This window comes from Trifolium pratense, linkage group LG2 (assembly GCF_020283565.1).
Source record: "Trifolium pratense cultivar HEN17-A07 linkage group LG2, ARS_RC_1.1, whole genome shotgun sequence".
NCBI lineage: Eukaryota > Viridiplantae > Streptophyta > Magnoliopsida > Fabales > Fabaceae > Trifolium > Trifolium pratense.
Genome location: NC_060060.1, coordinates 66,579,258 through 66,606,373, shown reverse-complemented (window position 1 = coordinate 66,606,373; position 27,116 = coordinate 66,579,258). Strand labels below are relative to the sequence as shown.

The window sequence follows — 27,116 nt, the reverse complement described above, 5'->3', positions numbered from 1 at the left end:
AATACAGATTGTTCATTGCATGGTACCACAAAACATTGAATATTTAGCCAACTTAATATATCATATAAAGATTAATTCTAAATTGCAATAGCTTTTGCAATACAAAGATTATGAACGACTACACAATTGCAATAGAAATATTTATTTGCAAATTTTAAAATATAAATAACATCTTTTGCAAAGGTAACCACAATTTCAATTCATTATCAATTTTGGCATAATAAATAATTTTATTTAAAATTCAAATTCTAACTTTACAATTACATCCCGACATCAATTATTTAAATATCAAGAACAATGTTTACGACTGTAACCACAATTTAAAACATCATCAATTATATTTTCATAAAAAAATATTTATAATTCAAATTTTAGCCATCCATTATATCAAATGTTAAAATTTAATATTATAGGTGAAAGGACAAAAAATGAATTTCTAGAATTGATGATAAAAAGTTTTTTTTTTACTGAAGAATTGATGATAAAAAGTTAATTCGTTTTGTTTGTGAGGGTGAATGAGGCTAAGGATAAGAATACCTACTGGAATGAGTGATGGGCTTGGTTCGAACATGAATGAGGATACATTTGAAATTCTTTTTTAGGTGGCACTCCACGGCCCATTTCACGGCGTACTGGCTATTCCGGCCGGCGTTAACGGCAATGACGGTGGTAACAACTTCTGATTCTACCATCTTTTGAATAAGAAATTAAAGTTAATTAGTTTCTTTTTGAGAAGATGAAGACAAATATGGTTGTTTTGTCTCTAATTTGTGTCATATTTTAATGTAATAAACTTTTTGTTATATTGATCAAACCGTTACTAACAAATTTTTAAACTTCGATGGCTCTGTCTCTTTCTTTTGACATGTGAAAGGAACATTAGTTGGATTTCGTTTTCTAGAAACACTTGTTTACTATATGTTTACATATAAATTGAATCTAATAATAGTTAAATTCAACTTCAATAAAGTTGCACAATTTTTTCTAAAGCTTAATATTAGATGATTATCTATAGATAGATACAAATATATGTGGCAACATACACCTTTAATTAGGGTACTTGTTAATTAAAAATAAAAATAAATTAGGACAGGGTAAGTTGGTTTTTTAATTATCATTTGATGCTACCAAATTTTAATAGAAGGGAAACTTGACTTTATTATTTGGGATCTTGATGACATAAATTTCTATGATGTTTTTAGATAGTTTTTAAGTTAGTTTTAGTAGTTTTTAGTAAGATTCAAGACCAAATGCATGTCAAATACCTAAGGAACGAAGTTACTTGATCAAGAAGCAAAGAATTGAAGAAATTACACAAAAAAGAGCAAAAATGAATAAAAAACACAATTACATCATGTCACGGTGGTCCTGGATCGTGCTACGATGTGAGATATCATGCCATGATGCTCCCACGATGTGCCACGACGGTGCTTAAAATCCAAGCCCAAAAAGCCTATAAATAGAGCTCTCCTCTTCCCCAATTATTCATTCATCTCATTCCACACAAAGCAACTCTTAAGGGGGGAATCACTTCAAGAGGAGAGCAAATAAGTCTCAAGGGAAGGCAACTCCTTACCATAGGGAGTCCTTACTCTAGCGCGTCAACAGGGTTACAACTTATGTGTAATTTCTTAACTCTTCTGTTATGTTAGTTATGCTTAGAAGTAACTAATTTTCTCAAGATAGGTCAAGTAGATGAAACTCCCATATGAATATTTGATTTCATGTAATTTGGTTTGAACAAGTATAATCGAATATAAATATACATCATCAACCATCATTCAATTATAAGTTCTAAACATATATAATCGAATACCAAATCATCAATTAACAATTATTACACTTAGCAAAATATGTGTAACACATCACTTATCACATAATGCACGCATATCTCAATGCAATTCTAATGCTTCAACTTCATGAATGTCAATCCTAGACATCTCTAATGCATGTGGTACCATCTTCTTTATTAGAGTATCTCACCTCTAATATCCTTCTTGAAATTCCAGGCACACAGTAGACAGGTGTTGAACAAAGTGTGTCAACACTTGTCTATACACAGAACATAAATAATAATGACAAGAAAATAAATAACACAATAGAGTTGTTAACCCAGTTCAGTGCAACGTCACATACTCTGGGGGATACCAATCCAGGAATAAATCCACTATAATAGTTCTAGTTCAAAGCCCTCAGCAAACAACCCGGTTTACGACTTATCACCTAGACACTACCCGTGCTAATCCTACCTAGGAACTCCTAGATATGAGACCTCGTCCCAATTCTCTCTAACAACACAAACAACGTTGTTTTAATACAATGAGAACCAATGATGGAGACACCCTCCTATGAAACTAAGATTCACTCTTGTTTAAAAGCTTACGAGCAAATCACACACAACTCAAGAACCAACTCGGTACTTTAAAGCTTAGGAGAAGTTCACGATTACAACTCAATAAACACACAGGTCCTAAGCTTACATCAATGAGATACAAGAAAGGCTCACAATTAACACTCTAAAACCCTAAGAACACACGCTTTGTAATACCACGGTTTTAGATGATCAGACCCATAAGCTTGTCTTCGTATTTATACATTAAATTTATATTTATTTTTAAAAAAACAAAATTCTTAAAACTTTATTATTCTTTTTTTAATAATTTTTTTTAAGAATCTTTAAAAATAGTAAAAAAAAAATTTAAAAAGAATTTTAACAAATAAATTTTAAAAATAATAAACTTATTTTTTTATTATTTTTACAAATTCATAAAAATTTAGTAATATTTTTTTTTACAGTAAAAAAAATTATTAAAGAAAACATAATAATAAAGTTTTAAGAGTTTTTTGATAAAAGAAAAATTATAATTTTTTTGATAGTAAAAAAAAGTTATTAAGAAAAACATAATAATAAAGTTTTAAGAGTTTTTTTATAAAAACAATTATTACTCTTTTTGACAGTAAAAAAAAATTTTAAAAAAAACAATAATAATTTTTAAGATTTTTTTTTAAAAAAATATATATAATTTTTTAAAAAATACTTTTTATTTTTTAAAAAATATTAATTGACATGGATTTTTAAAAATAAATATAAATTTAATGTATTTCCATGTGTGCATGCCACGTCAGCAAAGATGCACAGTAAGATGCCTACTTGTCCATCTAGGGAGCAAAATGAAAAAATCTTGACATTGGAGGGTGGTAAACAGAAAAAAAATCCGCGCAGGGGTATATGAAAAATCCATAATTTTTGCAGGGGGTAAATAGGCATTTACCCTTTATAATATAATGTAAACACAATGTAAGTATATGTAAACAGAGATATAAACTTTAGGAGGAGGTTACACTAGTAGAAAAAAGCTTTTTTACATCTGGCGAAAAACACTTTTTACATCTGAGAAATGTCAGATGTAGGCGCACGAGACTTAGTAAGTATACACGTTTTACATCTGGCATAGTCAGATGTAAAAAAAACACTTTTTACCTCTGACCAAGGCGAAAATCAAATATTATTTTTTAAAAATTAAATTGGACCTTTTACATCTGACCAAGTCCACCAGATGTGAAATCTTAACTTTTTTTTTTTCAAAAACCTGCATTTTTTTTAATATTTTAAATCTTTTTTTTTATTAAAAAAAATCTAACCCACAATGCCAACAATATAACATAACTTGCATCAATAACATAATACTAAAATTCAACATCCGTAGCCAAATTCAACATTCAACATATATATAGTAATAATGTCATTAAAGTATAACCATTGAAATCCAAAATACAAAACATCATAATACTTAATACTAATCCATCCAAAATACAAATTAAAACATCATCATAACTAATCAATTGTAACTTCACACAAACCTAGCTAGCTCCTAATCTTTCTCGTCGGCATCATCATAATCTACATCAGGATTATATAGGTCAAGAAAACAAGTTGCCCAACGGTCTCGCAAATCATACAGCTCCTCCTCTGTTAATGTCGTGGGATCATTGAACACCTACAATATGTAAATAACTTAATTCATATGTAAATAACTACAATATGTTAATTAATGTATGGTAAATGAATCATTTATCCAAACAACAGCTAAATGCAAAAGCAAATGTGAATAACACACTGTTTGACCCCCTTTCTAGCTAGTGAATCACGCAAGCAACAACCAGCATAGCCATTTAGTGAAGTTTATAGTAGATGCTCAAGAACAACAAATTACTAAGTCATACACTCGTATGCAGGTAAGAAAATCAAGATAAGGCATGACAAGTGACAAGCAACGATTAGTAAGTACAATTGTGTGCTCTAAAACAAATGTTACCTATGCGCTTTCTTGGTCCTAGCTCTAACTGTAATTCTATGATGTATCTCTGTCGAATTTGGATCAAGAGCTGGGTTGAGATATCTCCAATCCTTCTTCCCTTACAATCTCAACCTATCTGCAAAACAGATGCCTAATTAATTAATTAATTTGTTCTTTGGGGGGGAATATAAAAACAAGATAAAGAATATAAATATAAATATAAATATAACATGTACAATACTTACTTTTCTACCATTTCTGAAGGGTAAACAAAGACTACTTAGCAACTTAATGTGACCTAAATTAATATAAGGATAACACTAGTACAGAAAACACTTTTTACATCTGGCCAAAACCCCATTTTACATCTGACCCAAGTCAGAGGTAGACGTACAAGAAGTAGTAAGTTTACGCTTTTTACATCTGACATTTGCCAGATGTAAAATTACCCCCTTTTACCTCTGTTCTCGTGTTTCAGCTGACCAATTTTTTTTTTTAATTAAATTAGACCTTTTACATCTGACCAAGTCACCAGATGTGAAATAGTAACTTTATTTAATTTTTTTTTTCAAAATCCTGCGTTTTTTTTTTTTTTTTTATATATTTTAAATCCTATTTTGTAATTAAAAAAACCAAAATAGCATTACAATTCAACATTCAACCAAAATACAATTACATTCAACCAAGTCATTACAATTCAAATAAAATACCAAGTCTTACAATTTAAGCAAAATACCAACAATCCAAAATGTTATAACATTCAAGCAAAATACAAGTCATTACAATTCAAAACATCCTAATTAATGTGAATCCATTGTAACATCACACAAATTAACCTAGCTAGCTCCTAAGCCTCATCGTCGGCAACATCATAATCTACCTCGGGATTGTACAGGTCAAGAAAACAAGTAGCCCAGCTGTTTCGCAGTTCATACAGCTCCTCCTCGGTTAATGACGTGGGATCATCGAACACCTACAATACATATACATGATCAAGTTATTCATACTACATGATCTAAAAAAATGCAATAATCCAAACAGAATGCAGGAAGCGACAAACAGCAGCAGTTCCCAGGTACCGGCGTTCGGCGGAAAAAATAACAACTACTCAACCAGATTTCTAGTACAATTAAAATTTCTAGTGTGCAGAAAATCAGATACAGATTTCAATTTACATAAGTTGAAGCTTCATGTCCAACTTTTTCTAGACAAAACAGTTCAATCTCATGGCCAAATTCATGGCACTATCTTGTGAATGTGAAAAACAAACAAATAGTGAAGACTCTCCCAGTAAGAGGGAAGTCTGTCAAGTAGCGGCTTCAGCAGAATGCAGCTAATGAAACTACAAGTGACAACACAGTCCTACACAGCTAGGAAACTACACAGCTAATGCAGAATGCAGAAGTACTAATCAGGCAAATAGGCAAATACTTATATATGCAGAATGGGTCGTAGACACTAACGTTCGGCCCGACTAATGCAGAATGCAGGAAACTGCAGAAAACCATATATGCAGAAAAAAAGCGGCAATCAAGAAAAAAAATAATACCTCCATCCAATTCTTTGTAATACTAGCGGTGACAATGTCAAGCATGTTCTTCGTTACATAATATCCACAGTCATTACCGTTAGGTTGTCGCCTTGTCTACATATAAACGACATTTAGTTAATACATAAATAAATATCAATCATGTGTTATGAACGTAAATAAATATTAAAATTTACACCACACTTACTTTGGGAAAAATCCATGTAGCCTTCTTTCTATTACCAAAAGTTGTCAATTGATGAACTTTAAAAGCACTAGAAAAATTTAAAAATCAACAAAGTTTTAATAGGCAGTAAGTGGACGAACAGAGGCAAACCAAAGGCAAACTAATTAAAATAATAACTTACTCTTTAAAAAAATTCCTCGCTGCCTCAGGTATCTTACGGTGTAATGAACAAAGACAAACTATAACATTGTCCTTAGGACACATAATTATTAATTGCCAATGCCCGCTGTACACGTGAAAGAATGAGTTGAATCAAAACATTGTAATGAGGTGATGAAAGAATGAATAGCAAGTGAAGTAAATCAAAACTAAAGGTTTAAATAAGAGCTTACTCCAAAAGATGTGGTGCTAAGTAGCACACTTTGTTTAGATCACGCAAATTATTTTGTATGTATTGTTTACCCGCCTTTTGAAGTGAAACTGGCTTTGATGCAAAAACTCAATTGAACCGGGTCCAAACAATAAACGAAAGCATTGGTAGTATTTCCTTAACACGCACAAACAGACACACACACCCGCGCCGATATAGAAATACCTTGTCCTGCCCTCCAACATCCCAAACAGTGAAGCTGATGTTCTTATACGCCACAGTTTCCACATTAAACCCTACACAATACGATCTATATTATCAAAATCTGCACTCAATATAATCCATTGATAAAAGATATTGAAAAAACAAACGTTGACATTATCTACAAACATTCCTTGTTGAGAATTGAAGAACAGTTTCTTACTAAAGCTTTATCAACTTCAAAGTTCAATAATCTTGTGTCCAAGCTTGGCTTGATAGATATTTACCAAGCTCCAGCTTGTGGAAGGTTGTTGAGAATTGAAGAAAATGAAGATAAAAACAAGGAAACTATTACTTAGTCTATTAGTTTTTAACTCACTGCATAAATGTGATTATATAATCTTAACACTTGCTCAGCTATAAATTATACAAACACCATCAGAGAAACTCCAATTTTATCTCTCAATTCACATCATTGATGCTTTAACCAATCCTGCTACCTCCTAAACCAAGCTTTGGCAACACCAGCTTACAAAATTCTACCATGACAATTGCATCCACATCACCTCTTGATTAAGATATCTTCTCTGCTTTTTTAGCATCTTATAAAACTGCATCATAAAAATTACATACTTATGTTAGGGGTCCTACATGAGTAGTGCTCATTCATTTAACAAATATCATGACTATGATCATTAAAACATTGAATGCACAACTTTAGTATGCTTAACTAGTGCCCCAGGGGCACTGTTTAGCATGACCCGATGAGGAAAATATATTTTTGGCACTTTTAATATATATCTGTTGTGAATCTGAAGAAAACCACATTTGAAATACAGATTGATTCCCGCCATGGTGGCCGCCATAGGATGCAATGGCGTGTTTATTTAGTGGACTTTTGACTTCCTCGGTTAGAGTGGTCTATAAATTATTTCGCTTTGCCTTGAATTATATAACTTGGATTATGTTTGTCTGCATTGGTTGGAATCAGAAAGAATTTAATTTAGCAGTTAAGCTTGTTTTCTATTTGGATTCAACTAGCAAGTTATGAATATTTTTCTATGGTATATTGTGTTGAAATTATTTCTACCAACTAAATGCTCATTGGTGTTTGCAGTATACAAAAAATATAGAAATATGAATATATAAAAGTAATCAAATCTCTAAAAAACAAGTCAAATAGTAACATTCTGCATCTTGGTTCTAATTCATTTTTTCCGACCTACGGGTTTTGATGTCGGACAGTGTGTGAGCCTTGTTGAATAAACTGATTTGTAGTCTATTTAAAACTAACTCACGAAAGAGTCACATAACTTATGCTTTCAGTTGTTTGTCAGTGGTTTCATTCATGAATATGTAACTTGTAGCAACTTCTTATCTTTCTTTTTTGAACTGAGAAGTGAGTACAATGAACGGTCCTCGCTCGCACTTACATTAGTGTTGTTACTAACTGCTCTTCTTTATTTTCTGTTCATGAAAGAACAAGTAGTTGCTCCACTACCACAAAAATTCTGATTTTCTTTCGCACATCATATCGTTTTCTCAAGTTTGTTCTTTGACAATATGTTGCTCCAATATGTTGTAGCAACAAACAAAAATCAAAATGATGAGCACACAAACATATTAGCAGTACATGGCATGCGGCAACAGATTTAAAATTTTGGCATGCTTAAAAGGATGGATATTTAGCAACTCATCACAGTTTCACCAGACTTACAATTACTATATAGGGAACACGTGGAGGGTGATCAGAGTTGGTTTTCGTCTAGAAGAATGGGGAACAGGAACTCGACTCGGTTTCTGTTAGATGTTTGGGTGGGGGCGATACCTCTTAGGCGACTGTTAGGGATATGTTGCATCTTTGTTCCAATGCATTTTTCTTCTTCTGATCCACTAGTTTTGTGTTCAACAATGTTTGAGCCTTGTTGGATAAGCTCATTAGTGTTCAACAGAAAATTATTAGTCATTTTCATAAGTTAACTTCATGAAATTTGTTAAGTTTCATTCATGTAGATATAGCTTGTAACAATTTCTTTTCTTATCTTTATTGTTTGTTATGAATTCTGCTACTTCTTCTACTCTTAACATTCCTTATATTATGATTACCTTTCTCTATAGAAATAATTAATAAAACTTACCAATGGTGGGAATGGTGACGATTTCTCCAAGCTTAAGCTCATACAGAATGGTGGTCTTACCAGCGGCATCGAGACCGACCATAAGTATACCCATCTCCTTCTTCGCGAAAAGCCGGCTAAACAGCTTCGTGAATGACAGACCCATTTTCAAATACTCTGAATTAATTCAAATTTCAAACAGAAACATTAATTCACTTAACCCTAAAAGATAATCAAAATTGAAATCATGATTGAATACACAAAGAAATAGATCGAGCAAGGGAAAAAACCAAATCGTAAACATTAATTCAGTACCTTGGTTTTCAATCGGAGGGAGAGGAACGAGAGAGAGCTTCATTCTGCAATTAGGGACGAGAGAGAGCTTCGAATCAGTACCTGCGTTTTCAGTTGTGGGTGAGAGAAAAACAAGCTTCAATTCGTGAGAGTAGAGGCCGGAGAAAGAAAGAGAAGCTTCGATTTGGAGTTAAGCTTCGATTTGGAGTTAGGGTTCGTGAGAGAGAGGACGGACTGCGAGTGAGAGAGAGGACGGCGCTGGTGGTGAGTTGAGAGAGAGGACGGCGCTGGTTCTTGCGAAGGTGAGGGGTTAAGGTTGCTGCGAGCAGGGTTGCTGCGTTTTGGGTTGTTCTTCGCGAAGGTTGCTGGGTTTTGGGTGTTCTTCGCGAAGGTGATGAGAGGGTTTTTTCTTTAAGTCTTGATAATTGGGAGAGAGATATCAGATACACATGACTATTACCTTGTTCCAAAAATATTATTTTATTTTTTTTATTCAACTTGACATTTTACATCTGTGGCTAAATATGGCCAGATATATACATATTTTAGATAATTTTCACCATAATTACAAGATTGCCACCGCGTTTAGTTATGCTTCTGGTACATTTAAGCCAGATGTAAAAAGTCTTGTCTATTTATTTTTCACATCTGTGGACATTGAAGTCAGATGAAAAGACTACTCCATATAGCGTTTTACATCTGACATATGCTCGTCAGATGTAAACATGATGTGTAATATGTCATATTTGTACTAGTGTAATATCAGTTGCAAAGAAATCATGGTAGTGATTGAAAACTGAAAAGGTTATAATTTAGTCTTTTACATGAAACATAAATATCATATAGCAAAAATGTACAGAACTTCAACTTGAATCAAGACAAGGCAGTCATATCATATGCTATCATATAAACAAATGCATTCAAAAGTCTACTAACAGAGCCAGGGTCAGGTAGTGTAATATTACTCAAACCATTTGTGACTAGAAGATTAATTTGATAAGTCATATACTTACCACTTTGTTTGGTTTCTAGCAGCAATATGTATGGCCTTGCTACTCCAATCAAGATCCCGCCATCCATCCACATTGGCATCGTAATGGATATTACTAACTCTGAGAAATAAAATGTAACCACTCTCTCAAACCTGAATCATATGGTCATCACAATAAATTAGAAGACAACATTTCAATAGCCACACATTGAAGGAACATTGGCTCAACATATGAACAAAAACATAAGCATAAACACAAACAAGTCACAATAGTAATTTCTACAATACTTTTTTGAATGGCCAAATGAAGCACAAATCACATGTTATGTTAGGTATTGAAATTGAAACAATATAACCAGCCACATAACCGTAAAAGGCTATTTATCATATGCCTCCATTGGTACTCAAGAAAACATGGTCATTTGTGCATACACTTACTCTGTCTCTGTATATGCCTGAATCCAACAGAATCAAAGAAATAGTTAATGAAAAAGAGTGGTAACAGGATCACCAAAGCCATTCATTAGCTTCCGGTGACCTAATGAATAAGATCACCAACCTTGAAACATGAAGTCCATGTTCTGTTAGCTAATAGCAACCAATGCTTAAACTAGAAAATCAATCCAAATTATCCAATCAACAACACTCACATAGAAAGAGACAAAAGAAGTTAACCTGTGAAACATATATGCAATAACTGAGAAAAAAAAGCAATACATGTGCTTGTTGTCACCTAATTTAACATAACTGCTAAAGTCATGAATCAACACCAAAAGCAATCAAAAGCAATAACTTACAAAAGAAATCATAGAAACAAATGCAAATAAAAATAAAAATCAAGAAGAAACCATGAAACAACAGCTGGAACTAAAAACTAAAAAGCTACAAGTCCCAAAAACCATCACCTTACCCAAACTACCAGCAGCAAAAACAGATACAGAACCACAAACAAGAGAACCCAAAACCATACTTAAGGGCCAAACCCCAAAAGACAGACGCCAGGAAACCCAAACCAAAGCAGGCCTTCAAGAATAACATAAACTAAGAATCCAATCACTCAAGAACTGAGCAAGAAAGCACATAAAAACCAGTACCATATGCCAAACAACTTTCACGTTATAGTTAAAGCACATATAGTTAAAGCAAGTGGAACTTTCACGTTATTGATACAAAGAGAGTAAAATCGTTAGTTCACTAATATAATTGAAGAATTGTTTTATCAATAAGCCAACAACTACAGACAAGTTTAACACCTTAAAAAAAATATAAATATGAAGAATCCATACCATAATTGTGTTGAAATGTTTTCCAATTAACCAATGTGAAATAGCACAGAAATTTTTCACAGATTAACTTAAACTTAAACTAAACAAAAGTTTTAAAACCAAAACCATACCGTAACAAATATAAACAGAAATTCTTAAACTAAACAGAAATTCTTCATAGTTATATCTGTTAATTGATATGTGAAAATTCTTCCAATTAACCTAAACTTCAATTCAACTAAACAGAAATTTTAGTTTAATCAAAATAGAACAGAAACAGATCTGCAGAGTTCTAAACTAAGAACACAAACATAACATAATTTTAAGAATAGAAATTGAGAAACTAAGAAACTAAAATCAAAGAATAAGAGCTAAACTTTACCACTAAACTTTAACACAAACACAAAGAATAAGAGCTAAAACCAAATCAGGTAACAGTTCAGTAGAAACAAAATAAACCACAAACACAAAGAAACAGTTCAGTAGAAACAAAATCAAGTAACAAACCACAAAGAGCTAAGAGCTAAAACCTTCGATTCGTGAGAAACAAGAGTACGTACCTGAATCGATGTGAAAGAGAAAGACAAGCTTCAATTCGTGAGAGTAGAGGCCGGAGAAAGGAGGACAACCTTCGATTCGTGAGAGTAGAGGCTGGAGAATGAAAGACAACCTTCGATTTGGAGTTAGGGTTCGTGAGGGTAGAGGACGACTGCGCGAGTGAGAGAGAGAGGACGACTGCGCGAGTGAGAGAGAGAGAACGACTGCTGAGATAAGGCGGTGGTGGTGAGTTGATTAAAGGACGGCGCTGAGGTTCAATCTCGTCGCCGGTGGAGGACGGCGCTGGGTTTGCATCGCGAGAGAGAGCTAGGTTGTATTGTATCGATTTCTTTTTTTTTGTGCGAGTGTTTTTTTTGTCTTGCGAGCTGAGAGAGAGATATACGTACATTACCTCTATTCCAAAAATATTATTTTATTTTTTTTATTAAACCTGACTTTTTATATCTGAGGCTAAATATGGCCAGATATATATGTATTTTAGATAATTTTCCACCATAATTACAAGATTGCCACCGCGTTTAGTTATTCATCTGGTATATTGAAGTCAGATGTAAAAAGTCTTGTCTATATATTTTTTACATCTGTGGATATTGAGACCAGATGAAAAGACTACTCCATATAGCGTTTTACATCTGACATATGTTCGTCAGATGTAAAATGCTTAAGTAATATGTCATATTTCTACTAGTGTTACTAACAATTTGTTTATATTTTTATGAGTCAATTTTTTTTTTAATTTATTAAAATGATATGATATTTTATACTATAGTACCATACTCATACCCTACTCGTTGTCATCCCTAGTTGCGGGGATCGAACCGTGATCATCCCTATCTAATTCAACGCTAATCATCACTAAATCCTCTAACGATGAGTTCCTAGACTTCTATTACTAATATATTAAAATCGATTACCGTCAAAGTTACTAATTTATCCCTATTACTTTTAACCACGTTGCAAGTTTATATCATTCGATGTAATATTTTACTAATTTTATTTTAAAAAATATATATAGAAAGAACATGAGATAAATACAACAAAAAATATAACAAAAAATATAGAAAGAATACGATGTACAAAAAAATATATTAGGAATCTACGCATAAAAATAGGAAAAAAAGAAATAATAAAAAAAGTATAAAGAATTTAGTCAATGAAGATAAATTATGAAAAGAATATAGAAAGAAAAAAAAGAAATAGAAACATAACAATAACTATATTAAAAGAAAAACATAAACAATATTTTTTATCAAAAATATAATAAAATAAAAAATATTACTATCATGTTTACTACTAATTATCAATAATAAAAAATAAAGTAATTTCTTAAGAAGGTAAACTAGGCCACCCAAATTGGCACAAGAGAGAATCGAACCTGAGAGCTTAAGGAAGAACACATCTCAGGTTACAAGTCAATATCACTAGAACAACTCAAGTGGGTTAAAATATAAAGTAAATTACTTCTTAAATTTACTAAATTATCCTAGATATTCCTGATAAAATTTCTAATTTTCAATTAAAAAATACAGACGAGACCATTATTTGTCCGTTTGTCACTGAAACATAAAAAATATGATAAATAAGTTTTACTAAAAATAACGCAATAGTTTCACTTATATTTAACAATATTTTATAACATTTAAATATTTTTATTCTAAATAAATTTTCTACATTAATATAATGATAAACTTAAATATCGTATTAAAGTCGATGGTTTATAAACATAATTAAATTTACTTTAAAAAAAACAAACTTAATTAAATTTCAGTTTTCACGTTAACAATGTGTAAAAAAAAGGAAGGTTTCACATTAAGACAGTAATAAACAGAATTAAATCCTAATTAATACCTCATGAAGATTCATGAAAGATATGAGTCATACGACGTCGTATCCAGTCGTGAAAACACAAGCTCGAGAAAATCGAGAGTTTCGACTTCACCTCTGCACACTTCACTCAACTTCACTGTCGTTATTTGTTCACTCTTTCCATTTATACCCTCACCGTCATGTAGAAAAGAAGCTCTTTTTTCTTCTTCAGAATCCAATTTTTCTTAATTTTTCTGCTTTAATTTCACAGGTAACTCTTAACACCTTCCAAAATTCAATTTTTAGTGTTATTTTTGGGGAAAAAATGGAAATTTATTAGGTGGGTTTTAAGGAATTTAGTTGTTGGAAAATGGGTTGTTCTATTTTTCAATGTTTTTACTATTTTTATTTTAAATTGTTTTTTTATTGATGCAATTATTTATTTTTATTATAGGTAATATTAACAAATAATTTCTGACATTTATTCTTAGATTGATTCTGTAATTTGGTCATGTATTTTGCTTGACTTGTATGTTGTATTTTGGTATTAATGCAAAAAAAAAAAAAAAAAAAAAAATTTAAAGGAAAATGAGTAAACTAGCTTGAGATATAATCCATGATAAGGGGTTGGGTAGTTCAACTGGTTTGAGCTAAGGGTTAAAGGAGTTGGAGGATCTGAGTTCAAATTCTGGTGAAGGAGAAAAATACTAACCTTGTTGAAGATGTAATGCATTTCACTTCTTAATTTGTGTTTGTTTGCAACTTTGCATGCTTGGTTATTTTGAGTGTCAGTTGAACGAATGGTTTAAAGGAGTTGGAGGATCCGGGTTCAAATTCTGGTGAAGCAGAAAAATACTAACCTTGTTGAAAATGAAATGCATTTTGCATCTATAATTTGTGTTTGCTTGCATGCTTGGTTATTTTGAGTGTTAGTTGAACTAATAGTTAAAGGAGTTGGAGGATCTGGGTTCTGGTGAAGGAGAAAAATACTAAACTTGTTGAAGATGAAATGCGTTTAGCATCAATGGTTTGTGTTTGCTTGCATGCTTGGTTATTTTGAGTGTCAATTGAGGTATTGCTACATAATTCACTTTATGGTGTGTGTAATCTTGTTAATGTAGGTTACTTATAAGCTATATATGGCTTATGAGTGTTCTGGTATTGAATTAGATGTTTTCGCTAGCTAGAGGTACATATTTATACTCACTTAGTTCCGAGTTGTCCCTTTTGAACTAAGCTTTGGACCCCTTATCAAGCATTTTGATTTTTGGACGGTTTCACTTCTTTGATGTGAAGCTGATTAGATTTCAGGACTTAAAAGTATTTTGTTTTGTTGAAAACTGTTCTTTAGAAATTAGTTTCACTAAATTTGGTATCGAAATTGGTCAATTCTTTTAAGGAGGCATATGTACGTTTTAGTGAAGTGCGTGATATTGATAGCATTTGTTTTGAGTTGTCATGTGAAGGAGGCAATTGGTCTAGTTTTTAGGATGTATGTATACTATTTTGAATGGTCTCTTGTTTATGGTGGCATTACGATAAGACTATCGACTATAAATATTTTGAGCTAGAATTGATTGAATAGAGTTTGCAAATGAACCTCGGCTTCATGTGTTATATAATTGAGCTAGAAATGCTCTCTTTATCTTAATTGCAGTTATGCAGTACGGTTTAGAAATCATTTTGACATTAGAAGAAGACTCTTTGCTTTTCATAAACAGTAGTTATTAGGCCATTAGAGGTTGTTTTCCCTACCCCACTATCATTCAGGAAGGAACTAACTATTACTTACATTTCAATTTTGAATCTAGATATTTCCTATTCATATCAATAGGGAGGCAGACAATAATCGCACGTCAAAAGGCATTTGGTGTCACAAAAACTAGAACTTATTCAGTTTCATATCTGCATAATGAGTAGTATCTGTCACAGCAGAATGGGTTTTTGTTACATCTTTTAGAAGGAAAAAAAACATTATAAAGCAAAGCATTTTAGCCATCCACGTGAATAACTGCCGGCTTTGTGGTGGCTTCTTGACATGGTTATAATTGTGGGTAAAGATCATCCTAGGGTATGCACACAAAAGACTTGAGGGATGAAGAGATAAGCTTTTCCCTCTTAGTCAAATAATTTGTAACGGGGGAAAAGGAATTCTCGGAATCGGAATAATACGATTATATTAATTATATTAATATGATGGGAATTATATGCTGGATGTTATTCCAGAAGATAAAACACTATTAAAAAAGGAAAAAAATTATGAAAATAGAGAAATATGAGAGAAAGAATAATGCTATGGTGAGATATCTTTCAGAGATTTTAACAATGATTAAGCTATCATCATCTAATTGACTACTATGTTCTCATTCTAGTTGGAGATTTCTCATGGAATGAGATGTAGATACTTCTTATTAATATTATGCTTTGATAGTTTGGTATTACTTATTAAGCTTTTTGTGGCAATTATCATGAACTTTGGCAGTTGGCTTCTAATTCTCAGTTATTTAACTGTCATTAAGCACATTGTTTTCTGCATTTGTCTAGCAAAATGATTTGTTAAGATATTTGTCTAGTTTCTTTTTATTTCGGTTTTGGTTTCAATTAGTCGTACCTCCTATGATGATTATGATAAAATTAATGCTTTGTTACGAAATTATGCATCATATATGTGTTAAAAAGCAGGCTAAAATTGAATTTAATATACATAGGGATATAGGGCGCTAGATGGATACAGAGAACGAAAGAAAGGGCGATTATGCTCCTATCAGAGATCCAGAGTACCCACAATTGGGAAAATTTGACAAGCCACTTCCATGTTTTGGCTGTGGAATTGGATGGTTCTCGTAAGTTATTTTGTAAAGATTTGTCGTTCTCAATTTCTTTATCCTGCATAGTTTGATGTTTGCATCTTCTCTTGCCTCCCTTTGTTTGCCAGTTTTCTGCTAGGATTTGTATGCCCATTGATGTGGTATTATGCTACAATTCTCTACTTCGGAAATTACTACCATAAGGATCCAAGGGAGCGTGCCGGACTTGCTGCTTCTGCTATTGCTGTAAGTGTTGTATTCGAGAGCAAGTGTAAAGTATATGGTGAATTTCGTGTTGTCAAAATTGCTACTTGTTAGTGCTTCTGTTACAATAGCTGCTCTCTCTTACTTTTAATGTTTTCTTTTATATCTCTCTCAAGAGAAATTAAAATATGGCGTAAGCCCATAATTACATTTTTCTTTCTTTCTCATGGAACATGGAACTGACTGCTCTTTTTCCCTCTTAAATTTTACTGATTTTGCAGGCCTTGGTCTGCACAATTACTGTGGTGATAACAATACTTGTGATTATCTTGTAGTTTTTTTACTGTCAATTATAACCCAAATGTAATCATTTAGCCACGGAGAAAATGAAAATCGCTTCAAAAATCAGCTTCTACAAGAGGAAAGCAAGGCGTATTCAGACGGTAGATAAAGTTCCTGGCATGCAAAGCTAGTTAAGTTTGCATTCCGTGAGGGCATAAAGCTCGCCTTCTATTTCCTTATTATAGGCGTACGATGTAACTAACTAGATTTTCTGTTGTAATTTTATTGAAGAAGGTTGTTGATTCTCATTAACTTATTTTAGTAGGCATGTATGTATCTTTGGGATTGCAAATTAGTTGCTAATTTTATCTTTGGGATTGTTCTTCTGTCAACAATGCTCTAGAGTGATTTTTCTCCTTCAAATTCATTATTATTAAACCCTTCCTTGGAACAATGAACCTCTTTGAAACGTGATTTTTCTCTCATTATCATAATATAATAACTTCCTTTCCTTTCCTATGCTAAAACCGTTCTGAAGATATATGCTTGCTATAAGTTAGTTATATTCACAATTTGACCAAGAAAAATTTCATTACACCCATTAATTTCAATTGATTGACATTCACTGATCTCCATTTTCTCATACAGATAATAGCCATATAATAAATTAATACTACTATACTTTCAATAACAGAATTGTTAGAACAAAACTACACTTGTTCACAATTTCTTAAAGAAGAATGGATAGAGAAATATTGAAAGGAGAGATATGAAAGAATTTTGTCAAAAATGATTCAGAGTTTATTCATTCATGATCTCAATTATTTATACATCCACCAATGCTGATCACCTACACCCTTGTGATCCTATACAATTCACCAACAAAACTAAGCACAAACACTTAGCTTGTATCACAAGTTATCACATACAACACAAATTAATTCACAACATTAACACTCCACCTTAATTCATGTTTTCCAGATATTCAATCCCTATCAAACTTCTCAGTCTAGTGAATGTTTCAATCAATACTCCCTTTGTAAGCATGTTTGCTACTTGAACTTCACTTCTGCAGTGTCCCAGTTTCAAAAATTCCTTTACCAACCTGTTCTCTTAGGTAGCGGAACCTCATCTCTATGTGTTTACTACGTCCATAAGCAATAAGGTCTTTAGCTAGATTGATTGCAGATAGATTATCGACCTTGATGATCACTAAGTGAGATATCTTTGACCTTTCCGTGAATCTACTAATTAAATAATGCCAACACTATAAGCTAGATCAGGTCTAGTGTTACATATGTACCTCAATGAACCAATAAACTTTCTATACTGTGTAGGATCCACTTTTTTCTCTTCTACATCTTCTGATAATTGAAGTTTGGGCTATGACGAGTTACAACATGGTTGCAACGTTCCATTTCAAACTTCTTAAGTATCTCACAAGCACATCTCTTCAGATGCACCAACAAACCTTTTTTAGTCATTTCAAATTCAATTCCTAAAAAATAAGAAATGTAACATAAGTCCGTCATTTCAAATTCTCTCATCATGTTAGCTTTGAAGTCGCTAATGTAAGATTCATTAATCCCTGTGATGAGCAAATCATCAACATATGAGCATAGTGTAATTTGTCCCTTGTTTGCACTATTCTTCACATATACTCCATATGTTCAGGAATGCATATACTGAATCCAATCTAACTTAGAAACTTGTCAATTCTCTTATTCCAAGCTCTTGGATCTTGCTTGATCCCATATAGCGCCTTTCTCAGTTTGTAAACCTTTGACTCTTGACCTTTCAAACTAAAGCCAGGAGGTTGAGCTACATACACTTCTTCATCTAGAGGACCATTTAAGAGAGCACATTTCACATCAATTTGGTACATAGACCGTTTATTGTAATTTGCTATACCAGTCACTAGCCTTATAGTTTCCATTCTTCCAACCGGTGCAAACACTTCATCAAAATCTAATGGGAAGTCCCTCTTTAAGTCTTTGACTATTTTTACTTCCTATATATTGTTGCAAAAAAACGTGAAAGGGTAAAATGTGCTTTTCTATTGTTATTTTATTAAGTAATCTACCTCTCAAAAATTTTGTTTTGATTTTAATTTTTGTAATTAGACAAAAAAAATTGATTGATTGTTTGTAAAAGCTAGAGCTAATAACGTGTTATATTCGTTTTCATAGAATTCTCTTTATGCACAAGTTACTATCAAAGGGAAAATGGTACACAGTCATGGAAAATCTTTCTATCTAAAAATATATTTAAAAATCAATAATGACACATGATAAAACAGTGTTAGCTTTAAGAAATACTCCAATAAAAGAAGAATAACATTTTTCAACCAACTTACACAATAAAAGAAGAATTAGCCACGGAAAAAAATGAAAATGAAAATTGCTTAAAAAATCAACCTCTACAAGATGAAAGCAAGCAAGGCTTAGTTCCATTTTGTAGTGACTAAAGTTGTGATCACTACAATATTTTGGTACAGTATTCTTAAATGGTTAGGTTTTGAGTTGATGCCTCCTTGCGGTATTCTTGAGCTTATAGAGAGTTTATTTTTTTTTTGGCATGGGTGTGGGTAAGAAAAATATATTGAGGTGGTTGTTAATCTGACATGTATTGTGTGGATTCTTTGGAACTCCCGAAACAATGTAATCTTTTCGAGGAAATTTTATATTGAATATCTAGTGCATAAAGTGAAACCTACATCATGAAAATGGTTTCTTAGTAAAAATCTTGGCACCCCCCTCAGGAACGGATCCAGACATTTGATAATGGTGGGGCCAAATATCGTCTATCATTCATTTATTTATTTTTACTTAATTTATAATTCATTTATTGAAAATAAGAAATAATATTGTTTAATGCAATATATTTACGATGAAAATCGTCTATAATTCATTTCTTGAAAATGAACTAAAATAACATCATTGCTAATTATTTTTAGAACATCTCTTTCTATAAAAGTTACAAGACAAATATTTTTTTATTGATAAATTTAGTCCTCTGGTTACCAAAGCATTGATTGGATAATTTTTTTTTATTGAAAATGATAAATTAAATATGAAAATTCATAGACCATTAACATTCGAATAATGTTTTATCATTCAATAACGTATAAATTCATAAATAATCATGTAAAATCTTAAGGAAATTTAAAATAATTTCATATATTATTGAGCTCCATTAATTAATGTAAAATTTTACATGTATTTTTTTTTTATCTATATGATATAAATTTTAAATTTTAATGGTAAATTTTATACCGTCTAAAACATCACCGATACAATTTTCTCTAATAGTATGTATGTATTGACCACTCCTTAAAAAAGAAAAATTTGACCACAAAGCAACTGTTTGTGTAATTTCAAAAAAAAAAAAAAATTGTTTGTGTGGTAACATATATAGCAATTTTTGAAAAAATTAAATTAAATGTAAAAATTGCTCCTTGCCAAAATCGAACACACGACCCTATTTTATGTTGTAACTGTTAGAGTTTGTTGGTGGTGTGGGTCTCAGTGATCCTGGTAGGTTGGAGGCCCTTTTGTTGTCTGTCTCACCTCAGTGGTTGTTCCTTTTTTTTTCTTTTACTTTTTCTCTCTTCGGGTGAGTCGGGTCTCCATGTGGTTGAAGTGTTGGGGATTCTTTCTTTTTGGAGCTGGTGTGTCCGTTTTTCTTTTTCTTTTCTTGTTGATATAGTTTTTGGCGTGCTTATTTTTTATGGCTATTTGTGTAGTTGTCTTGTTTAGGGTTTGAGTCTCTGGTTGTATGTACTTTTTGTACCCGTACTCTGGACTTTTTCTTATTCTTATATACGATATTATATTTGCCATTCAAAAAAGTTGAGATACTCATTATGCGACGAAAATATCTAGATTTATTTATTTCTTAATTTTATTAAAGAGTATTGTTGATTCTCATTAACTTATGGTATGCATGCATGTATTTTTGGGATACATTGCCAATTCATTGTTAACTTGCTATCATGAATTTGTTGAAAAAAATGGAAAAAAGAAAAGATCTATCGCTTTCTGTGGTGTGCTGTACCTTTTTTATAATTTTGTATTCTACTTGCATCGCAAGTTTGGTTAACTGCCTCTTTGTCCCAGTGAGATCAAGTTTCCCAAATTGCATTCCAAAGCCCTCCTTTAAGTGGTATAGAAGAAGGTGAGCACTCTGGTACACATATTATGTGGATGTGTACCGGTACATCGTTGATGTGTATAATTTTAATTGGTCCACATATAATGATAATTTAACAAGTCATTTTAAAGATTTCTTTAAATAGAAGTTTCCTAAATTACTCTTTTAGTTTACAAAAATTTCAAATTGGGGATTATTGTAATTTAGAAACCTTAAAACATGTTTCCATAATTTCAAAAGAAATCAAAATTCCTTAAACATGTCTCTTTCTCTCTCTCTCTCTCTCTCTCTCTCTCTCTCTCTCTCTCTCTCTCTCTCTCTCTCTCTCTCTCGTGTGTCTTTGTTCTCCTTTTTTTTTTTTGGATACTTATTTTTAGGGATTTAATATGCGTATATTTTTTTTTACATCAATTTCTTTTATTTTTTTGAAAGTATAGCACCCCTTGAATTCATTCTGATGCCTTTCTTTAAGAACAAAAAATTATGATGTCTTTCTTTCAATTTCTCATAAAGTTCATATTTTTTTTCATATCTCAATTTTCGTGGTTTTTCAATTTTTGGGTGTTGGATTTTTTTGTTTTAGGTTATTAGGGTTCATAGAAAATTGTCCTTATTTTTGTTTTTGCAAGTGGGTTACAGTAAAACACAAAACTGAAGAATTTTGGAACCGAAAAATTAGAGAGAATAGAAGTATCATGATAAATTTGAAGTGGGCAAGTGGCTTGTTTTAGGACAAAAATTTGAGAATAGAAACCGTCTAATTTGTCATGATAATGCATTTTCTTCACTACACTGTATTTTGTTGTGTGAATTTGTATAACCGATACCATGATTATATATTGAACGGTTGCATTTTTGAAGAAAATAAATGTTAAAAGATGTTGTTAATTTTTATTTAGAAGGGTAGTATTTCTAAAGAAAAAAAAATTGAAGATGTTATTGATTTTTGCTTAGAATAGTAGTATTTTAAAGAGAAAAAAAAATCAAAGTTAAATTTTTTTTATTGATTTTTGTTTATTGTGCGCGACGGCGGAACGACATTAGGGATCTTGTTTTAGTATTAGGTTTATGCTTTATTTATTTTTCTTGACGCAAGGTTTATGTTTTTTTTTAACAATATAAAACAAAACATTAATATAATATAAAAACAAACAAATTTAATTTACAAAATATCATTTGTCTTGTTGGTAAGTTATATATTTTGCAAATAAATAATGATTAAGGGTCCGTTTGGATTGGCTTATTTTTGAGTTTATGCAAGCAGTTTATGCAATTTTTACGTATTATTATAAGTTTGTCAAGGTAGTTTATGATAAAATAGGTTATAAAAATACAATTTTCACTAGTGTGAACTTATAAAATAACATAAAACATAATTTATAACATAATTTATATTGCATAAACTGTTTGCATATGCTCAAAAATAAGTTAATCCAAACGGGGACCTAAATCTCAACTAACTGAACCGACTAAAATAACAAAAAAAAAAACTAATTGGACTAACAGTTACTTAAGAATCCCTCATGGAAACCCACTTGGGTTGGTTTAGTGGTGTTGGCTTGGGTTATTGGAGTATGCTCCTCTCAAGGTGTTAGGTTCGATTCCTTCGTGTGCCAATTTCGGTGGGATAGTTCATACAGAGCAAAAAAAAACTATGGCTTTATATGGGGCCGTGCAAGTGGGCGGTGAGATTGGTCATCTCGGATTAGTCGGTCCTAGGATCAGATACCGAGTTTCTTTTTTTAAAAAAAGAATCCCTCGTGGATCAATTTTTTTCTCAAACAATCCAATATCACTTAATTGGAATGACACACATAGGATTCAAACTTTCGGCAAGATAATGGTTCAATATCAACTAGTTGGATTTCCTGTGACTCAAAAAACTTAGTTCATATATGACCTGACTATTAAGTCTCAACTAATAATGCCGACTGTGACTAAAAAAATCAAAATTTATAGATCAAACTCTTCAACTTGAAACATAGTTCATATGCAAAACCTAACTAATTATACTTGTTTTTAATTAAGGAATTCAATTTTTCTCAATCAAGTCGTTCAATATAACCTAATTGAACTAACAAATACTTATGAATTTAAATTTCGACAATCAAACATTTCTTTATTGATATAAAAATTTCATTTACAAAAATTTTAGTATTTTTTAAAATGAGATGAATTAAATATGAATTTAATAAATAAAAAAAAACAAGATAAAAGTAACGAATACTTTGACCTAAAAATTAAATTTTGAGCTCCTAATTTTTGGACAAACTTTTTATAATGCTCTATACATATTTTGCAAAATCATCATAAATACACATCGACTTAACAACATGATTAAAATTACATGCATACTAGGTTTGCTTTAGTATGTTAGAGGTCGTGGGATCGATCCTAAGCTCTATTGTAAATAAAAATAAAATTACATGCATAAATATTTTGTGGAGAAGATAAAAAATTAAATTCAGTAACTTTGCAGCGATAAAAAACTTATTTAACCAAATAAAATATTACGAATCACTAAAAATTAACAATTAATATTACGCAAAGTTAACATAAATTATTTTTTTTGTACAAATAAATAAATGTATTTTAATATATATATATTAGGGGCACCCTATATATATATATATATATATATATATATATATATATATATATATATATATATATATATATATATATATATATATATATATATATTAATGGTTAAACAGAAAATAAATATTAATCTTTATAAACTAATAATATTAAAATATTATTTTAAAAGGTAATAATATAGAAATATTAAAATCATCCACTCATAATAATAATTAAAAAATTTGTTAAAGTCATACGTTTCTTTCTTTAGAAAATACACAATACTAAAATCATATTATTTTATAGGATATTATAATAATTAAAAAAATTGGAGTAAATATTAAAATATTTGAATCTTGTTAAAAAAAAAAGTGAAAATTTGGGTTGGAAGATTTGATACATGCTTTGATTTATTGTGGAATATGATTGATGATTATATTTATGTGATGGATATATTTGCAAATTTTAAAAAGTAGTGTTTAATATAAAAAATTTAATAAAGAAACAAAATCTGCATTAAATGTTTTTGATTTGGTAAACACATCAGCAATGTACCGGTACATTGCCACATAATATGTGTACCGAAGAATTCACCTTCTTCTTTTCCCACTAAGCTTAATCTATTTTTTATTTTTTTTCTATCATTAATCTGGTTCGGAGTTAATTTTGGTATCAAGTAGTTTCAGTCATCTCTTGGTCGTGGCTGCAAGATCGAACCGTTGTCCCCATACTAAGTTCAGCGGCAATCACCACTAAACCAAGTGTCAATATAATTTTTTTACAACATATTTAAAGTTTTAAACTAATCTAATTTTTTTACTATTCAAGACATAAACTAAAAAAAAAAAACAATGTAAGAATCATATAGGTAGAAGAACAATGTAGTAACACTAGAACATTGACCCGTGCGGTGCACGGGTCTGATTAGCCGTAAGATATATAATGATTAAAGGCTTAATTAGTAAAATGGTCCCTTAAAGACATTTTTGGTTTCACATTGGTCCCTTAAAGAAAAAAAGGACCAAATAGGTCCCTTAAAGAAAAAAAATGTCTGAATTGGTCCCTTAAAGATATCTCCGTTAATCAGTTTGGTCCCTTAAAGACATCTCCGTTAATCAGTTTGGTCCTCAAAAAAATGGACGGAAAGGACCAAACTGATTAACGAAGATGTCTTTAAAGGACCTATTCGGACTTTTTTTCTTTAAGGGACCTATTCGGACCTTTTTTTCTTTAAGGGACCTATGTGAAACCAAAAATGTCTTTAAGGGACTATTTTATTAATTAAGCCATGATTAAATAAGATATGATAATTCCAATAATGTAAGGTATATGAAAAAAGTTGAGTAACATTAAACGATAGTTCAACAATAATTTTGGATAGATATTCATACAAAGAAAATTATGTTATATTAAGAAAGACTTCCTTATAGACCACATTCGAAGTTTTAGTCGTATCTTCACCGTCGTCATCAATGATCAATATTTTTAATCCTTTTCTAGAAGTAACTCTTGAAATTGAAAACATACAACTGACCATGTGAAAACACTGGCGACGGAAGATATATCCCAACATACTTTAAAGATTGTCCCTTACTCTTATTAATAGTCATCGCAAAAGAAATCATTACAGGAAATTGTCTTCGTTAAAATTTAAAAGGAATTCTCACGTCAGATGGTGTCAGAGAAAATCTAGGTATGAAAACCTGATCACCAATATTACTTCCTGAAATAATTTTTTCTTCAAAAGCACGTTTTCCTAATCTCGTAATAATAAGTCTTGTTCCATTGCATAATCCTAATTTTTTATTTAAATTCCTTAATAGCATAACTCGAACTCCAACTTTAAGTCTCAATGTAGAAATCGTGTTCAAAAATTCGGGAGTATGAACATCATCCACTGTTTGACCGTCTACATTTTGTGTGAGTGGAGTATCATAACTCAAATATGTTTTTTCTTCACCAGGAATTAAATCCAACATATAATCATTTATTGTGTCGACTATTGAATTTTTATGAGCTAGTATAACTCTATTTTGGAAATACGTTATATCGTTCATGTTTTGTAAAAGTTGGGGATATGTGCTTTCAATGATAGAAGCAAGAGGATCAACTGAATTTAGAATCAATAAATCTGATGAAATGTAAAGTTCTAAATCATTTTCGTTGTCATCTCCAATTTCTCCATCGCCAACACCCAAAACTCATTCAGAAAACAATCTTCTTTGTTCAGCGTTTGCACTCGAAGCACCACCGAGAAGCCTCATGTTTTTACTCACTGTTAAAACTTCAAAAAAATTCCAAATAACCGAAGAATTAATAATAGCATGAACAACTTCTGGCCTTGTACCTTTGTGTATTACTGGTAGAATTTGTCTAAAATCTCCTCCAAAAACAACAACTTTTTCCACCGAAGGGAATGTGTTTGTTTTTTTCATCAACAGACTTGAGAATATCTTTTAAAGTTCGATCAACAACTTCGAAACAGTGTTTGTGCATCATTGGTGTTTCATCCCATATAATAAGTTTTGCTTTTTGTATTAATAGCGCCAAAGGGCTTTTAGGGTACATGTTGAAAACTCGTCAACATTTAGAGGAATAGAAAACCTTGAATGTGCTGTTCTACCGCCAGGTATAAGCAATGCAGCGTTCTCACTTGAGGCAACTGTTAAAACTATCTCACATTTTGAGCGTAATGCGGCTGACATGACCCTCCAGATAAATGTCTTCCCTGTACTGCCATAACCATAAAGAAAAAACACATCAGGTTTGTTTTCGTTAACTCTTGTCATGATTGTGTCATATATTTTACGTTGCTCTGAAGTCATAGTTGACATCAATCAAACATGTTCCTCATCTAATGATTGTCTGTTATAATTCAATTCGTCGTGTATTAAACTATTATGTATATCAGGAACTAATGATGTGGCTGCTCTCGGCATTGGAGGATAATCTTTTAAACTCTTCCCACAACTACGGAACATCATCTCAATATCTGCTAGTGCATATTGTATCAATTGATCATCGGTTAATATTAAATCTGCAATGTTAAAATCAAAATAATGAATGTGATTAGGGACATGACTATGGTTGTGTTTGGTTGTATTGCAAAAATTGATTTAGCATAATTGAGTTTAATAATAACTTTCCAAATCACACGTGATAATAACTTTCCAAATTTCACATGATAATTATTCTCTAAATTTATGATCCGGTAGAAAAAAAATCATTGATCAAGAAAGTCATAAAAATATTTCGTGATGAATAATATAGTCAACAATAATTTAGATATGATATACTTTTAAAATTGATGGTGCTTATCAATTATTGCACATAACTTTAATCATAATTGGTATACTTGCCATAGTGGTTGAAAATATTTTCTTATAAAAATTGCAAGATAAAAATAGAGGGAAAACAGAGAAAACAAATTAGGGTTTAGGGTTTGCTTGTGTATACAAACTTATAATATAAAAGAT

The 27,116-nt window shown here is 31.3% G+C and overlaps 3 protein-coding genes across 4 annotated transcripts; 1 reads left to right on the top strand and 2 right to left on the bottom strand.

Moving 5' to 3' along the window:
* Positions 1-4,389: 4,389 nt before the first annotated feature.
* LOC123905256 lies at positions 4,390-12,197 on the bottom strand. The gene is made up of 4 exons (XM_045954872.1): positions 11,812-12,197; positions 10,009-10,139; positions 4,544-4,596; positions 4,390-4,434 (listed from the first exon to the last, which is right to left on the bottom strand). The coding sequence occupies exons 1-4, from the start codon at positions 12,195-12,197 to the stop codon at positions 4,426-4,428; spliced, it is 579 nt and encodes a 192-aa protein (XP_045810828.1). The 3' UTR covers positions 4,390-4,425.
* Positions 4,955-9,222, bottom strand: LOC123906393 (probable ADP-ribosylation factor At2g15310). Its single transcript, XM_045956302.1, has 5 exons — positions 9,017-9,222; positions 8,723-8,878; positions 6,648-6,679; positions 5,848-5,892; positions 4,955-5,271 (listed from the first exon to the last, which is right to left on the bottom strand). Exons 1-5 carry the CDS (start codon positions 9,057-9,059, stop codon positions 5,146-5,148), a joined length of 402 nt encoding a protein of 133 aa, XP_045812258.1. The 5' UTR covers positions 9,060-9,222; the 3' UTR covers positions 4,955-5,145.
* Positions 12,198-13,662: 1,465 nt separating the features above from the next.
* Positions 13,663-17,362, top strand: LOC123906394 (60S ribosomal protein L18a-like protein). Of its 2 annotated transcripts, none has more exons than XM_045956304.1 (4): positions 13,663-13,886; positions 16,332-16,458; positions 16,551-16,668; positions 16,908-17,362. In XM_045956304.1, the coding sequence occupies exons 2-4, from the start codon at positions 16,340-16,342 to the stop codon at positions 16,959-16,961; spliced, it is 291 nt and encodes a 96-aa protein (XP_045812260.1). In that variant the 5' UTR covers positions 13,663-13,886; positions 16,332-16,339; the 3' UTR covers positions 16,962-17,362. The 2 variants fall into 2 exon arrangements, with proteins under 2 accessions (XP_045812260.1, XP_045812259.1); XM_045956303.1 differs by having other exon boundaries at positions 13,664-13,886; positions 16,324-16,458.
* Positions 17,363-27,116: the final 9,754 nt, after the last annotated feature.